This window comes from Dermacentor albipictus, chromosome 1 (assembly GCF_038994185.2).
Source record: "Dermacentor albipictus isolate Rhodes 1998 colony chromosome 1, USDA_Dalb.pri_finalv2, whole genome shotgun sequence".
Classification (NCBI taxonomy): Eukaryota; Metazoa; Arthropoda; class Arachnida; order Ixodida; family Ixodidae; genus Dermacentor; species Dermacentor albipictus.
Genome location: NC_091821.1, coordinates 363,081,413 through 363,099,773, shown reverse-complemented (window position 1 = coordinate 363,099,773; position 18,361 = coordinate 363,081,413). Strand labels below are relative to the sequence as shown.

Here is an 18,361-nt window from a genome sequence, read left to right as displayed (position 1 = left end):
CGGCAATTTGCTTCGGTATATCGAAATTTCCTTGTGTTGAAATTCAACCTTTTATGCAAATAAGTACAGTCACTGATCGATTTTTCTTGCAAGGAAAAGGGCCACAGACTTATCCAAATAATAGGGCAATAAAAAAAGCAAACTTGAATGAGAAAACAATTCATTTTGATAAATTTGGGAGCCGGTGACGAATGATATGGTTTCATGCCACCTCGACAATGTTTTCACATCAGTGGTAAGAATTAAGCTAAGCCAGCCACGCTTTCACATGCACTCCGCCCCCGTGGCTGATAGCCTGATAGCGCTGCCCGCATTAGGATGATGCTATTATGAAAAGCGCTGGCGGTGAGGAGCAAATGCTCTGTCTGCTTCTCACTCCAACAGGTCACCGAAACTCGGAAATTACGCAATATTCAGTACTAAACGCGCAGGAAGACAGCTTACATGATGCCACCCTGTCTCAGTACGCCCACTCTTTTCACAGGCGTTGTAGATTACCTCTAAAGTAGGATGCCCCGCTGCCTAAGCGCTCAGCCGCACTTACAGTCAAGCCCAGCCAGCCACGGCCAAGACACAGGGCTGAAATCGAGACGTGCACAAACTTACCCCCTACCTCTACCCTCTTGTGTGCGCTTGATCGAGTTACCGTGAGCTCACTCCCCTCCCCCTCTTTCTCCCTGCTAGCGCGAGAGGGCACGTGAAGCCACCATCTTTATTGTCCCACCCTTGCACACTTTCACTCACACCTAAAGCACACAGTGTGCAGGGCATAACAGGATCTTATTGCACTTTGACTTTATACTTCATACGGAACATGCAGCCGCTTGAAATTCAATCATTTGAACATCTGCATTCATTTGCAGAACTTTCAGTTTATTGTCTCGACATTCCTTTGCAGAAGCAGTGAAATTTCGTTATATTGAAATTGAATACAAACACAATTCATTATATTGAGGTTCTACATACACTGATAAGAGGTTATGAAAAGTAAAACACTTCATTACATCAAGAATTTCATTATATTGAAGTTCGCTATATCAAGGTTTTACTGTACTACTTTAGTATGTACTAGTTCTGAGCTTCTTTTAATGAGGTTTCATTGCATTGTTATAAGTGGGATCAACAATGTCCAAAAACCGTAATGTAGCAACTCTTAGGACCACGCAAATCAATGTTGCCAATCGCCTAAGCTAAATAGCAAGGTGGCACCCAGAGGTGCCTGTCTTGCCGAGAGACACTATCACTGTCTTTCAACATCAAAACATGCCCAAAAATGAACCTCCTGCCGAATTCTTTAGCACATGCCTAAAAAAATACAAGGATAAAAACCATCTAAAAGCTGCAATGTAGCTATGATCGCAGAAATAAGTGCTGCCTATCACCTAAGCTAAGCAGCAAGGTGGAAAGGACCACTAACGTCATGGCCCAGCACATGCATCCTGGGCGTGGACTGCGTGCACTTGAGAGAGAAATTACAGTCAAATGCATACAACAAAAGAGTAACATGCTGTATTTATTAAATCATAAGGTGGCCACATTTATAAGGCAAGGGTGCATTTGAAGGACCCAGGAAAAAAGTAAGCGCACTAATATAGGACCATATACAGTAGCCCACAACTTATTCAGACTGAGCAGGGATTGTCCACAAGACTGAATATTAATCCCAAGCCCAAAAAAGGTGTCTTTAATCTACAAGTGGCCAGAAAAGCGTAGGAATGAGGTGTTGTGTGCACGTTTTTATGTGCAATAAGTCAGTCTGTATTTCAGCCATATTGATGCGGTTGCTATAGACAAGATCTACCAAATTTGCATCTCCTAAGGCTAAGTGTTTCTGGGGAAACAAAAAGCTTGCCTAATATTTTAATAAATATGGTATTTTGTTTTCCTAATGGCACAATAGCCCCATCAAGCAACAGATCACTGTGTAAGCAATTTCCTCTTGGGTGCCATAGCAGTCTGAAGAAAGACTACTGAACCGCTTCAAGAAAGCTGGCCCCAGATATGCAACCTGTAGGAGCCGTAGTAGACTGTAATATCATGAAGATGTACAAAACCTTTGTAAGAGAGCTTTTTCAGCTGCTTTTCTTTTTATCAATTGGCTTTGAGTTGCGACCTTTAACACATAGCTTGAACATCACATCAAGGCACAACCTCCAAGACCTGAAGCAAATAAAAAATGGCCAATTTCTGAGATTATGCTCCGTGCCACATGTGTGACAGTGTGACAAAGAGTCCTAGTAAGCTGAAAATTCTGCTTGTTTAAAAGTTTTAATCCAAATACATCTTACAACAGGCAGTAAATATCAAGCTGTAAGAAAAATGTAAAATATCTGTGATCAGCGGGCACTCGAATTTGCCTTTTTGAGAAGAGAGGGCTCCACTGTGACATACCTCCAGAGGAAGACCACGTCTTCTAAGTACTTAACTGTAATAAAGGTCACAGTTTCAGCAGCTTCAACCTCAGACAAACCTAACCCTTCCCTTCTTCTGCCACTCCTTTAGAAGTCTCACTTTTGGCAGATCTCTTCGGGGCACGCTTGTTCCAACTTCCCTTCCCTCCTTAACAAACTGGAGCACCTTTCTTTCCTTGCTTAGCACAAGTAAAACAATGGAGTCTAATCACGAATGTTGTGTCAGCGTATGCTGACTGCATCAGAAGCACCACACTGTCAAGAGCCGCAGGAGAGAAGCACTGACCAGGGTGCATGGGCGGCAGAGACGGTGGCCCCGGGCTGGCTCCCTGCTGCTGGTGAGCAAGCTCCTCCGAGGGGTCGAGTGGGGTTGCCAGGGGTGGCGGAAAGTGCAGGCTGGTCAGGTCGGGAAGCGATCCCGTGTTGCCGTTGCCCATGGGGGGTGCCTGAAGGTTTCCGGAGCTAGGTCCCCCTGCCCCCTGAGGAGATGCCACTGTTGCACTGGGGCTGCCGGCTGCCAATGCTACGCCATCACTGCTCTCATCCTGGGGCAGGTAAATACTGCAAGACAAAAGCACATGTTCGCACCTGATCATAACGGGACAAAAAAGAAAGGGGCTATGGGCAATTTGGTATATTATTGTTCACAGTCACCTTTTTTTTTTTAATCATACAGAATGTTTGTGTTTGCTTAGTCAGCTAACGAAGGTTAATAGGCCCTTCTCACAATTGTCAAGCCAGATTCTCTGCAGGGCAGCCGGCCAAGCTAATGGCTACGATCTAGCGTGCACTTTTCCTTGCATAGTGGGATGCTTATATCTATTCATGTGAGTCACTGCCATTCTGCTATGGCCAGTACAAAATGACATTCATCTAAATTTAACTGGAAGCAAAAACCCTATGAAAACATTATGTGACAGGACATAAAATACTATTAATTGTGACGTAATAAACAGAGTTGCCATGTAGTGGGAGTTGCAGATCTACACCAGCCAATGACAAAATGCACAGAATGGTACTTTAATTTTTTATTACTGATTGCACTACACCCATAGCTTGCATGGCATTGTTTGCAAAATTACAAAACAGACTATGGTGAAGTCACCACTGGCACATTTTCCATTAACTTAATTTACATTTTGTCCCAACCATGTCACGCAAGGGCAAGTTTTCCATCTTAAAGGGCCACTCGCCAGGTCTGGCCATTTCGAGCTGACAAGCACAGTGCATACAATGCGCACTAACAATCGTGTCTGCTAAGTATGCTAAATGTGCTGCGGAAAAAGCTATAATTTCAAACCGAACACCGTTTGCCCTTCTCCTCGCGGGCGTCGCGCTCTCAGTCTGAGAGTCGACGAATATCGTACAGGTGCACCTACGTACATCGCACTGATGTGACGTTGCTCGTAGTGACCCGTGACTTTGCAAATTATTCAAAGCCACATCTGTTATTTGTGTAATTTGCTGCTTCAATAAACAAATTAAAGCTTAGAGAAATAATAAAACACCCAGACTGAATGTCTGTGTGTTCTTGTTTTACTTCTCACCACAGCAAGAGAAATGTACTTCCGTTCTGTCTGCCTGTTACCACGTCATGGAGTCGCGCATGCAGACAACGAAAGTAGCATATAATTTTCTACCGTGTTCCAGCGCGCAATTGCGCTCTATGAACCACTTGTGCCTGCCTAATGTTGAATTCCAATGGCGGAGTCGGAGTGGCCGATGGACTCCGCAAGTGAGCACTCGACTCTGGCGTAGTGCAGCGCCTCCAAATCCACGACTGGAACACAACATGCGCCGCCGGAGCAAGGTACAAGCGGAACTTCTATCGCCAAGTTACCCAGGATGCCTTGCGTGCTGTCATTTTCTTCCGCTGTTTGCTCCCGGCACCACCGCACCCGTCACTTGTCTCTTCAGCACCGTTCACCTGTTGTTTTTTTTAAAGTGCGGAATGGATAGCTCGCCAAGAGTGCAGCAGCTTTTGCTTCCTCGCGAGTCGTGACCGGTGGCACCTCCCAGCAGACAAACGTGGTAAAGGAAATACGTCACGCAGAGTTCCGGTCCACTCCGCCGATTTTGGCGGAGTATCTTTTTCTGCTCCACAGAGTGACTCCCACTCTGAATCCACTCTAACTCTCTTATTGGAACACCTTACTCACGCCCTCACTCTGTCATTGGAACAACCTTGCTCCGAAACGAGCAGAAAAACTTGCTCCAACTCCGTCATTGGAATTCAACATAAGTATTCGCGTAGCACTGACTTATACCGCTTGTCAGGTGACCTTAAGCACAGCGCGCAAAATCATGCACTGCGCAAAACGAGACAATCACAACAGCTCACGTATGACGGCGTCAGCAGAAGTACATCACCCCACAAAAAAAAATAGAAGAAAAAAATGATGGCAGAGCCCGTGACGCATGCATCAGGCAATCTTCGAGGTACGGTATGGGAGAATGCAGGGAAGGAATTTCGCTAGCGGAGAGCGTGTTTCTCTTGACAGTGGCTCTCGCCTCCTGAAATCATGGGTTTGCGGCACTGAAACATTTTTATTTCTGCTCTTCATGAACCAATTTGAAAAATTCTTGCAGCAGAACGCTTCCTAGAGGGCACATAACAACTTCCAGTGTATAAACGAAATTTACTATGTGGCCTAGTGAGGGGCCCTTTAAGTTACAGGTTGGCCAGTTGACAACTCATACAGGCTATATTGCTCCAGTGTCATTTGAGAGGAGCTTTTGTTCAAGGAGGTTAATCATGGCAAGATTAATTGGACAACTTGAAAAAACCTTGAAATGATGGTTCAAGTCAGGCAGATGAAGTTTCTACACAGTAGAAGCTCGTTCATACATTACTGTTTGTACGTTTTCACAGCTCATATGTTACAAGGCGAACAGGACTGCTTACCGCCCTGTTTAGTTTCCACGAGGTCATGCTTATTAACTTCCAGTTGGTTATGTTTCCCTTTCAGGTTATGTCCAGAAACTGCAATGGCGCATCACCTACCGCGCATCACCGGTAGGTGATGCACCAGCATCGTTCGTTGGTGGTGCCTATGCTGACCACCGCATGCCATCACTGTAAATGGTGACTTTGCAAAACTTGTCGTGCAGCGTAAAAGGGTTCTCATCATGTTCCGACCATCACTGACTGCTGGTCTCAACACAGCTCACCAAGTCAAAAGCCAAGAGCAGGTGGACGAACACACAAGGAGTCTCCCTACACTTATGTTTGCGGACGCTGTATCGTGACCTCTGATACCTTGTGCAGTTGCTTTAATACCAATTAGACTTCAGTTGACTCGACTCCTGTTAATTCAATCTTACGGTGAATTCGAACCCGACCGAAGGTCTCAGCCGGTGCCCATACATCTTTATGGGGTCAAACTTTTGTTATTTCAATCATAAAGTTGGCCTCCCCCAGATAATTCAAACTTGACTAGTCAGCATATACACACCCGGACCTACAATGATCCAAATACCGACCCCTTTAGTGGCAGCGTCTGTCTTGGCAGAGCTTAGGGGTCAGCAAATGAGTTGAACCCACTTCAAATATAATCTCCCATCAAAAGCACCTATTTTTTGCCTGCCCTAGGAAGATTTTAAAACAATAATCATAGCTCACAAAGTCTTATTACCGTATTTATCCCATTCTAACGCACGCCTTTAAAAAAAATGGATAACGGATAAGAAACCAAAACCACCTTCGCAACATTTGTATGTTTTACCGCAAAACACGGGTGTATTGCGGCAAAGCTGACCTTCCAAACCGTGCAGAGAAGCTGACTGGCAAACCGGCCACCATAGCACAACGCCCATTCTTCTTGCTAAAAAATCCAGTGCACATTATATTTCTACTTTGCTTAGGAGATTTAATGCCATTCCTTCGTTTGTTCTCTACTTTGGACACATAAAGTTGGTCCCCTGCACTAATCTTGCACACACATACACAAATACACAAGAAAGTCGACAGGAGGATAGTCACCACAGCAATTGAAGTGGTAAAGCAAAACACACATAATGCAAAAGATGTGGCTTCAGCTCCCACCTGTGGCAAGTTATCCTTTCATCAACTTCCATTTCCCCTTAACCTTATTTGTTTCCACATGTGGTTGTGACTAACAAAAAATCAAGCCCCACAGATGCCCTTATTCTTCACGCTAAAGCTTCATTCAGCATCATCCACAGGTACAACAGCTCCAAGAAAGTGTTTAAGATTCAATCTGACCCCCAGGCAGCGATAGCAAGCTTTACTGAACAGGTTTTTAATGGCTCGGCTTTCTATGCCACTTCAAATAAGGCTTTTTGTGAGTGCAGCTTATTGTCTTCTCTATAATGCTGCCACAAGCATTATCAGATGTTATGTTTTTCTGGATCATGCACTCTTTTCCCTAAAAAATGTATCAACAGGCTTCTACTGCACTTATTACATCTGCTGTACTTACATCTACTGCACAGGCACCAATCAAAACAACCAGGTTTGATAAATGCCCATTCACAGCATCAAAGCTACTCATAAAAGTGCAGAAGAGTGTTTTCTATAGCAAACTGACTTGATTCCAGGGACATCACAGGATTTTGGTCGGTGCTGCTGTTGCTGATGCTGTTGCTGGGTTGAAATTTCCTGCATAAAGTCAGCATACAAGGCAAAAGCCAGTGAACATTTACAAATGTGCTAGTAGCCCTTAACAAATGTTTTAAATGGCCAGACCTCTACATTCTTAGCATTTTTAACATTCTTAGCCTAAGTGGGGTCACCCTGGTCTATGAATTCAAAACAGGATGCACAGAGTGAGGCCTCAGCTCAGCAGTGTCGCCGCCGCTAGGTTTTGCAACTTCAAGCACTAGCTCGAAATTTTGATTTTTCCTGAATTTTTTCAGTGCTGGTCATCTAACCTTTAAATTTGTTCTAGTTGCATAACACATCGCGTTTCTTAGAGGACATTCCACTGTCACTATCCATAACTCAGCATAATAGCACCGGAGTGCCGCTATCATGCACACAGTAAATTGAACTGGACTTCATTTAAACAACATATTTTGTTACGAATGTTCACAGCATGTATTTATTGCACAAGAAAGTGCTGTACAAGTACTACTCTGAACACAATCTTTCGAACCTATGCCAACCCATTACATTGAAAAGAGTCCCACGAATCTAGACAATAAATTCCTTGAACGCATTGGTTCTTATTTGCTTACAATTTGGCCTATGCATGTGTAAAAATGATACTATTTGTATAAATGGTTAGCGTATAATGATATTTCATACAGTACTAAGCTGACAAAGTTCTTGCACAAGAATTCCAAACCTCTGGCACTTTATTTCCAGCAGGTGCCCAAAATATACCCACACAAATCCCCTCACATTTTTTGCAGCAAAATTTACTACCTTGGCCACTTCTTGTTAGTCTATGCTTAAACAAGTCACACTGCACAGTCAATCACCAGAAAATACAATTAAGTTATCTGCCACAGGCTACATGATTACAACGAAGGCACCAAATAAAAGAATGGACGATGGAAGACGACACAGGTCAACCACGCAGGCGCACTAACAACTGTGTTTTGAACAGAGCTGATGATCAAATGAGAAGGGAGATATTGGAGGCGCTTGAGATCAAGAAGCAGTGGTGATGCTTGTATCAGTGAACCCTCAGTGTTTCTGTCGACATAGGAACTAGTGTATCTTGGGAGCAGCGCTTAGAAGCTGTTCTGTATCGTGTTTTCATTGTGTAATGCAGATGACGGCAGTGTTTTTTCTTGTTGTTTTGATTCTTGGCAGCAGCTATTTATTCCTGTGTCAAGAAATAAAACACTCAGTTGTTAGTGCGCCTACGTGGTTGTCCTGTGTCGCCTTCCTTTGTCCGTTGTTTTATTTGGCACCTTCGTTGTAATCACGTATAACCAACTCGCCTATCAATACGTGCCACAGACAACATTTCAAAGATCCACTCAGAAAAAAAAAGAACAGGTGGTATACTTAAAGGCCAACTGCAGCAAAATTTTACTTTAGTTAATTTTTTATAAATAAGTAGTATACAGTCAAAGTTCATCATAACAAAATGGAATATAATGAAGTAAGTGAAATTCTTCTTGAAATACCCATACAAGTCCATGAATTTAAGACTTTGTTTTAACAAAGTAAAACTGTCCTGCCAGCAGATATAACGAACTAGATTTGTCTCCAAAACCAATAAATACCTGACCCTTTCGCACCAAACCAATCTTTCTCCGCTGGGTTTTGAACATATTTGGTGCACAAGTTAAAAACTCCTGCATGCCCAAGTTCAATGCACCGTCGAGCAACACTGGTCTTCCTTACCAATGCATGTAGCTGCGCATAAGCAGCAGCTCATTTTCCCCATCAAACTTCTGTTTCTCACTGCAACGCAATGCAGGCTGTTTTTTACCAGTGCAATCTCATAGACCATGTTTAGCTGCCCCGAACCTGCGCCAGCCTGCATGATATGCCACCTTTTACTGTTTTATTAAGATTTCATCGCACACGTGGTCATGTAGTGGTTCCATGGGTCACAAAGTAGTCTGCTTCTATGAGTATTTAAAGTTGTGCACACCATTTGGCACTATATTCAGGTAACAGGCAGTAATGGATATAATGAAGAAATTTCGATTCCTCTTTCCTTTTCAATTTCGTTAAAATGAGGTTTTACTGTATACTACCGAACCAATCTTGGCAAAGCCACAGGGTTGGTAATTGTATATTTTTCTTGTTAGCAGCCTGTAAACAGCACCTAAGCAGACAATGCATGCATCTGGTGGTTATCGCTATGACGCAAGTCCCAGCACGCCGCTGGTGCCGGGCACTCGGGCTGGCGCGTGTCACCAGATGCATGGAGCTACATCACTTAAAGAAAGTGGAGGATGCGATTGCCCCAGCATGTCAATGGTGAGCAGGCTCATTGCGGCACCTTGCGGCGGCTGTGGTACCTATGCTATGCAGCAGATGTAGCTACATGCAACTGCAAGAGTACACGCTTGTGCCAGTATGCTCCAGTCTGGACATGCTATGTGGTGCGGACCGGTTTTGTCCTGCACCAACTTCACCAAAGTATAGTAGCCAAATCTAGATTGTGAATTTTGAAGCACTATTAGGATAAGCCTAGACCACATGTAAGCATACATGTGGTCTAGGCTTATCTCTAAGGTCACGCTGAGGAGGCCTACATTTTCAAGCCATGTGTCACTTCCGACAAGCAGTAATGGTGGTGTTTCTTTTTTCTTTTCTTTTTTTTCAGTTTCGTTATCAAAAACAGCTATCTTTTCAAGCTTTTGCTGATGCTTCCCCTCTTACAGTGCTTTTGTATGTATAACCTGCACCAAAAATGCAACAAATTTAGCAGTAAACTTGGGTTGCGGGTTATATGCGAATTTCGCACTGAGGTGTGGCTTCATGACAGTCCTGAAGACGTGTCTCGAGCTGCCGTGAAGCCGCATATCAAGGCAGTGCAGTGTGAGGTGCCGAGAAGCCACACCTCAAGGCAAGGTTCTCCACCATTCTATGTTTTATCTCCTAGGTAACCCCACCCTCTCCCAACCTCTACGTGTTGAAGCTCCCTTCAACCTCACCTTCATGGCTGCACATTCTCCTTCTCTTTACGGGTTGCCATTTTGTGCTTAATTTTTGGCAAAGTGCATGCGGTAATAGCGATAGTGCACATGGTGCCGGCAAACTAGAACTCAGCCCATGATAAGCTGCGCTCAAAAGCCGTCCTTTAGAGTGTAGAAGAAGCTAACTTTATCAGCATAACTAAAGGGTGGTTGGGGGGGGGGGGGGGATGAGCTGCTGGTCCAAGACACGACTTGGACGGGACGTGCATCTGCAAATGGAGACCATTTTTGCAAAGATGCGAGCATTGCTGTATGCAGTTATTTCCGCAGGTTCCATGCGCAGGCTTTATATTTTCCTTCGGCGCTGTTAAAGTTGGGGGCACGGGTTATATGTGGTGGCAGGTTATACATGGTAAAAAACGGTGTTTCACATGTCACATTTTGCAGGGAGGCTCCTCTATGTCAACACTATCTTAATCTAGGCTTTCTACACGGTCCAAAATTTCATTGCAGATGGCATTTAATGAAGGAAGTAATGCACAGCAGGAAGCACAATTTGTTCGCATAAGTCACATAGGAGAAAATAAAAAAAACAAAAAGCTGGAGTACTTACACATCCCATACTGGAAAGGCTGTTCCCATAGCAGTCACCTCCCCCTCCTCCCTTTGGGTCCCAGTAACTTTTCATATTCATTCCATCCATGGCCATGCTGTTCATATCCTGTATACCTGTTAAGTGGGACACAAATGAGAACAAGTGTCGAAAGCAGCCAGCTGCAGAGCGGCCTTGTGCAGGGCAACTATGACAAACAAATTCATGTTGCATTACAACAAACATGCAACATGCTCTGTTACGTGCAGAAGAAATGCTTTTTCAGTTGGAAGGAATGCGTTACCATGGAAGTGCACCAATACACTGAAAAGTTTATTGCAAGCAACAGACAATATTCATAACACTAAATTCAAAGTCCTCACACTCATCTTAAATTACCTTCTTTCAAATCTATAGGCAATGAATCACTTCAAATCAGGAATCTTTTGTGTTTACCATATTTACTCGAATTTACCATGCACCATTTTTTTTTTTTTCAGAGAAAGTGGGTCCAAAAATTGCCTGCACATTATAATGAGACACGAAACCAAAACTCGATGCGTAGCATTGGCAGCAACCTACCATTTCTGCAAAAGGTGCTGCGGGTACATTTTGTGCTTGACTCTGATCTAGAGTGGTGTTCTCGGCCAATAACTTTCAGAGATACTATCACTTTCACGAGATTTCACGTGACTCATCATTAAATGCGCCGGCGTAATGACTACCAGCATTTCTGGCGTTGAGCCAAGCTCACCATCTGCGCACTGCGCCAGGAATGTTGTTGGCCACATACTTCAACAAGTCTGATTTAGAGTCTCACAACAGTAACAGCAGTGTCTAAAGTGATCGCTCGAGTATATTGCCCCTGTGTACTCAATACCTGTGGCCCATTAAGCGTAAATGGCGACGACTACGTGCCAGTTTCATCATGAATGCTCAATAACAAAAAAATTCCCTTCTGTGAAGGTAAATTATGTGTGCTTCACTTTTTCCGATCATGAACACTGGGGGGCATCCTATATTATTTTTGTGTGAATCAGCTGCATGTTACATTCAGGAGCACTTTTATTTAAGCTCATTAAAATTGAGTGGGCATTAGAACTGGGTAAATACGGTGTATATTCATGCTGAATGTCAGGTCACACACATAAAATTTAGTCTCCCACCATACAGAACACAGGAGGGGTGTGATAAAGTTATTCTGTTATTTCATCCCTTAGCTTGGCTTTTACTTGGTTTTTAGTAAATTGAATGGGAAGGTTCTAGCAAAGTTCAAAGTGAGTGCAGTTTTGTACATATTGGGAACATTGGTGTGTGATACACCAATGTGCATGAAATACAGAACAGGGAAGCTGAACAAACCAAAACGGAAGCCGACAGGCAGATTGACCCTCAAAATGCTTTTCTTCTTTCTTTTTCTGTCATAATCACAAGCAGAAACCACTTACTATAGTGGGAAAGACTAAGCAAGGCTGATAAATTTCTGACTGCAAAGATATTTAACGAGAAGTTCTTAGGAAAGTATTTACAGCTGCCATGAGGCAAGATTTTCAAAAATGCTGGGTGAAATGCCGAAAGGCAAGCTGGCCTCAAATAGACCATCCACATAACACATACCTGAGGCCCATAATCTCAAGAATGTGGCAAGGACTATGCACCCCAGTTATGATGGTACAAATTATCATGCAGAGTTTCAAAAGGAAAGACTAGAATAATACATCAAAGATGGAAAAGCTAATGCTTTTGCTCCCAATGCAGGTTCCTTGTCTGTATGGGGGAGTTGCTGTCCACCTATTTATACCAGGATGCTACAAATGAAACCTGCACACAGTCCACAGAGAAACATTATACAACTGAAGAAAAATTTGCCCTGCAGTAGGAATTGAACATTGGATCACCATCTGAATGGGGCAATAGTCCTGCTGACAGGGTTAGCCAAGAGGCTGGCAGTTGGCAGTATCAAGGTGCAAGAAACTTCCAACTCGGAGCTGGGTTTTGGAGCCAAGAGTAACCAAACAAGTGCTGCGGAACTCTGTGTAGTGAAAGTATATTCATGAAGGATATAATTGCCACCTACCCAAATGCCTTTGAGAAGATTACAAATCTGCCTCTGTCTCTATTCCCCACTTGCTCTCATATCCTCCCCCAAACAGTTCCCTCCATCTAAATCTCACCCTCTGCACTTCAGCTCGAGAAAAATCCAGCAGAGGTGGAAATTCCCAAAGAAATTTTCTAACAATTCTTGGAGTAGATAAAATTTAATTTTGGAGCAGACCGCAGCAAATTCTGATTTTGGAGCAGTATGGAGTATACAAACATTACTTTATAGCATTATTATTAATAAGTGGGATAACGGTCACAAAGCCTCGCATTTTGCAGCATTAAATAAGTGTTGAAGAGCAGCTTAAAGGCATTTTTATGCTATTTTTGTATTAAGTGCTGGTGAAGTGACTCAAGGCGTTTACTAACAAAAGCTGTGAAGATGCCAGGGTTAGTGAACACCACAGTCAAACCAAGATTCTGCACATGCCTGACTTCAATTTGCCACTCACTATACTCACTAGGAGTACCTAGACATCTAGATTTCACATTGAGTGATTGGGTGCAAGTCAGCTCAATAAGCTGAAGGGAGCCACATTCCTCCTGTCTTGGCCTTTCCTTTTCCAAGTCTCATAGCCACACATGCCTTCCATAGCCACTTGCCCTCTCAGTTTTAACTTATTGATTGTGATGATCGTGCTGTGCAGCAATGCAATCGATAAGGTATCAGGATTCGTCATCATAGGGCTAGGCATGGTGATCGAGTAACTGTCATGGCGCCAGCATGAGCCAAAACAAAAAAAGAACAAGGAAACAAAAGGTGCATCCAGCAGCACATGGACACTCGCGCGCTTTTGCACAGAAACAGTGCCAGCACAGCCATGTGACTCCACTGCACCAACCAAGAGATGTCGATAAGCACCAGGCCTCCTCGCCTGCCCTTGCTCATCGGCTGGGGCAGCAAGATAAAAGAATGTTGCTACATTTAGTTTTATTCAGGGAACTTAATTGGGCGCAGCTTTTCGTGCTCACTGATGGCCAGAATATGAAAGTCACTTTTACCCAGGCTCCAACACAAACAACACAATGCCATGCACAGCGCCGGCACTCTTTCGATGATGCCTGCCAAAGACAAAGATACCAAAGCTGTTTTAGCACATCCTGGCCCAATTTTGGTCATCTTACTGCTTTTGGTGCAATTTGGTACAGCAAATTGCTTCAGTATCAAAATAGCGCAAATGGCACTCTAGGTATTCCCACCCCTGATCCAGTCTACACTGTAATATAGATTGGTGTATATTTCAAGACATGCCTTCCACCTGCTGTTTGTGCTCGTGCATAAGTGCAAGTACAAGTGCCAGCGCCCATGCATATGCAATCATCCCATGCACATGCCCATCCTCTGTTTTGAAGAATTATGCATACTGCCCCATGTAGCTCTTTAAAGTAAGCTAAAAGCACCATAAATAGGCTTTCACTAGTAATCTTAAAGGGGGCATGCCTCCTACTATATACTTGAACAATATGTGGGCTACCAAACAAATGGCAGCCTTAGTTGCCATTTCTAGAAAAATGACAATTTTAAATCTTTTAAGCCTCATAGCACATCTACCTACTGCAGTTAAATCACCGTCATGTAGGCATCACACCTGCGTGATGAAGTAATGACGTAAAGTCCAGCAACGAAATGCAGCATCAATGGGGCAATAAATATGCATCAGCACAAATGAGACACAACTGCTATTCCAACAACTAAACAACACAAAGCGAGAATGGCAGGCCCAGTTTCAGCTTGCCCCACACTCTACAACACTTCACTACGCATACAAAAAGGAGCATCCTCATAAGCTCGCGTACCCATGATCTCCTGCCCAAAGCCATCAACTCGTGCAGTACAGTCACGGTACATCTGGTCCAATTCCCGAGCTGTGACAGGGTCTGCAAGGGATGTGGATAACATGGGTTGCTGCAGGGATTGTTCGGCCCCAACAAGAATCCCAACCTAAACAGCTGCACCACAATTGAACACCTTCTCCAAACCAGACGCAGGCAATGCAAATAACTTGCATTCAATGACAACTATGCGATCTTTTGACAGCTTTAAGAAATCTGCTCAATTAAACTGGCACTCCGTCTAAAGTAGTACAGAAAAAGCTTCAACAGTTTTCTCTCACCTAGCCCAATACAGCACAATGGCTTTTTCATGACACCTGCTACGTGCTTTAATCATATTTAGCACTTAGAGGAATTTTAATGAAATATTGTGAGCTACTATTGCGAAGCACTTTCATAAAGTACACTTGGCTAGTAGTAACAGAGGCTACAGGCCGCTGCCAAATACTCTTGCAGATGTTACAGAAAGAAAAGACCATTTGTTAGTTCAAATAGAACTGAGCAAAGGCCTTAAGGCTAAAATGCTATTAGCATGTGAACAATGACCAAGAATGGTGCCGAGATGGGCAAAGCGATTTGGTTTGTACAAAGCACCCCCACCGGGTCTACTGAAAAGAATGAAGTGAAGTAGCTAAAGTATGTGATAATACTAACACTTACACTTCAGTCTTAACTGGTCTACCTCTAACTACAGCCCTGATGATAATTTAAATGAAAGAAGGCCAACCAATGTGTAAGCAATCATCAACACCCAGCACAATTTTAGAAGCAAATGGGAGAAATTCAGCCATAAAAACGAAAACATTCTCACTAAGCATATGTGAGCAAGCAAGTTTAGAACTTGAATAAAATGTCATAGTGCCGGTCACTCTACCATTACTGCTACCACAAATGCCACATTCAGTAATTTCAACAGTGCATTTGCGAAGCAAGATACTCTACTAAGTGGTCAAATGTATCAATTCACTATCAAACCGGAACCGAATCGAAAACTGAAAACGGGAAAAAGACATTATTTTTAGCCAAACCTGAACTGAAACATTACGATTTTTTTTCACGCTGGTGCGAAACCAAAAAGAAAAATATAACAGTTTTCGGTACAGGTTGGCCACTTCTTCTGGAGCTTTACGTCAATGCATTGCCAGCACTTGTGGCTCAACTATGCTAACTTATCTGTAAATACACACCATCTTCCCCACGCTTTTAAAAGTAGCACAACAATAGCAGTCTTCAGCGTATTATGTCAGGGGGCAGACTAGGTGTGTTAACACAAACATATTTGGATCACATCTGACACGCAGACTCACTAGACTGTGATGCATGCAAAGTACCCGAGAATGTGGAGAATATTGTTATGAACAATAAAAGGCCGACACATTTGTTACAAACATTCCCTTTATTATCGCACTCCCCAACTCTTCCCCTACGCTGTCTACATGCTGTCCATCCGTGCACAGCACCTGCAACACACACACTTCGTGCCACCCACGTCTTCCTTACTCTGCCGCTGCCGCACTCACACCACCTGATCCTTCCTCTGGCAACTACAGGACTCAAATGTGCCCACAGCCTCCGAGAACCATGCCTTGCCTTGCCTCACCTGGACTTCTCAGTCCACTTACACAGCCACTCTCCCCTCACAACTCACCCCCTGCCCCTCTCAGAAGGTGAAGCAATATGGGAATAAAGATGCTTTGGTTCATGGTTGAGCAGCAATTGGTCTGTGTAGGCAATAGTTCAACAGTGTCCCATAGTAGGGTCAGTCAAAACAAAGTCATTGTTACCTAACTGCATGACTACACAATAAGGTCCATTTCGCACCAGTGGCACTAGCACCTTGGCAGCATCACTCAAGATGTGACTATCTAAGAGCACAAGGTCATCGTCTGGCTGCCAATGACGGTTGTAACTGGACTTCCGCACTTGCCAAGCAGCCGCTTGGTGTTTCCATTGCTTGAGGGCCTCTTCAAGGCACTGCTGGAGTTCTGCAGCAAAAGCATGGCATGCCGCTGCCAGAGGCTCTGTAACTTCCTTGTCAGTGACAGGTTCCCATGGGGTGCAGAGCTCACAGTCACAACACAGCAAGGCCGGAGTATATCCAGCGACTACGTTCTCTGCAGTATACATAGTAAGGGCAATTCCAGGTATGTGCTGGTCCCAGTCCTTGTGGCTGGAGTAGTATGCTCATAGGCACTGCTTAATAGTGCCATCATGGCAGTCGACCATTTGTCCTGCCGGTCGCACAGTGTGACGGTCCTTGACGCCACAGTGGTTTAGGAGATTGTACCATAAAGTGCTCACGAAAGGGATTCCCATTGTCGTTTGTGATGGCCACAGGGGTGCCATGGCAACACAAAACAGCAACCATACACTCTTAATATTTTTGTGTTTGTTTCCAGTCGCACAGGGAAGAGCTCTGGAAACTTGGTGAATTTGCCGATAGCCACCAGCAAGCATTTGTGGCCACAAGGAGTAGATAGCAATGGCTCGATAATATTGACACTAAGCTCTTCCATGGGAGCTGTGGCCCATTGTTCATGAGGCCCTCAGGCTACTGGCATTGAGCTTTTGAACACTGGAAGACAGCACAGCACATACTTTGCTATGTCAACATGCATGCCCAGCTAGATGAATTATGCTGCAACACATCTCATGGTTTTGAAAAATCCGGCATGGCCTTCAGTGGGGTGGTCGTGTGCCATCTTCAGTACCAGGTTTTGGAGATGATCAGGTAGCCATGGTACTTTTTTGATGCCTCTTAGCTGAACAAGCACTCCGCGTGGCTCCACTTCTGTTGTCGCTGCCAGATCGTGAAGGTGGTGATCAGGCTCCGAGCTTGAGAGCCTAGTCCCTTGGACCACAGTCTTCAGTTTTAGGTGATGGCTGTCAAGAGTGTGTTCTTGGATGAGCCATCCTGCATCATCTAAGAGTGTGGCATCCTATTCCAAGGCTGCTGCTATTTGCTCAAACGTAATTTTCGCTTCAGGTTCTGGACCAGTAGCGGGGAACAGTGTCCTATGCAGAAGACTGTCACTTAGGCGGTCTTCACACTGGATAGAGACTCTGCTCAAGGCATCTGCGGGTATTTGCTAGTCCCTGTTTGTGCTTGATTTGGCAATTGAAGCCCAGCAGTTGTAGGACCCAATGCTCGACCCTGAATGAAGCTTGGTCAGTGGTAAACATTCATGACAAGGACGAGTGATCAAAGTGAATCTCAAACTCAGTGAATTCGAGATAAGCCCTTAATTTGTCCACTGCCCACACTACTGCAAGGCAATCCCACTCCTAGACAGTATAATGGCTTTCAGCCTCTGCAAGAACCCTGCTAATGAAGGAAGGCTGTAGTACATCAGGGTCAGCCTGCAGTAGCACAGCTGATATGCTGACACTGCTCGCATCAAGTTTCAACCACAAAAGGTCGGTTTAGATCTGGAAGGCCCACAACTGCATCCAGAGCTAATGATTGCTTCAGTGCAGCTAAAGCCTGCTCTTGACCCTCTGCCCACTGCCATGGCTCAGTCTTCTTCAAAAGGTCCATGAGTAGATGCGCTGTCAGTGAGAAGTGTGGGATGACGTTCCTACATTAGCCAGTAAGCCCCGGAAAGGCTTGGAACACCTTAGTTGTGCTGGGTCTTGGGTAATCTAGCCCTGCACACACCTCTTCAGATCTGGTCTGCACTGCCGAGGTGAGATGATGTTGCCCAAGCACTTAAAGAACAGACGGCGCACCAGTATTTTGTCCGGGTTAATCGTAAGGCCAGCACCTTCAATACGTAGCAGTACTTCCCTCACCTGCTGAATGTGACTCTCAAGCTTCTCTGAGTAGACTAGAACATCATCTAAATATGCCATGGCA

The 18,361-nt window shown here is 44.2% G+C and overlaps 1 protein-coding gene across 9 annotated transcripts in view; it reads right to left on the bottom strand.

Annotated features, from left to right (window-relative positions):
- The window catches only part of LOC135911319 (CREB-regulated transcription coactivator 1-like), a 149,118-nt gene that overhangs the window by 73,178 nt on the left and 57,579 nt on the right, over positions 1 to 18,361 (bottom strand). For 7 of the 9 annotated variants that reach the window (XM_065443545.1, XM_065443541.1, XM_065443537.1 and 4 more), the window contains 4 exons: positions 14,470 to 14,550; positions 10,594 to 10,709; positions 6,962 to 7,032; positions 2,698 to 2,972 (listed from right to left, as the gene is read on the bottom strand). In XM_065443545.1, coding sequence (XP_065299617.1) covers positions 2,698 to 2,972; positions 6,962 to 7,032; positions 10,594 to 10,709; positions 14,470 to 14,550 — 543 coding nt within the window. The remainder of the gene's footprint in view (positions 1 to 2,697; positions 2,973 to 6,961; positions 7,033 to 10,593; positions 10,710 to 14,469; positions 14,551 to 18,361) is intronic. The other 2 variants (XM_065443543.1, XM_065443544.1) reach the window with 1 other exon arrangement.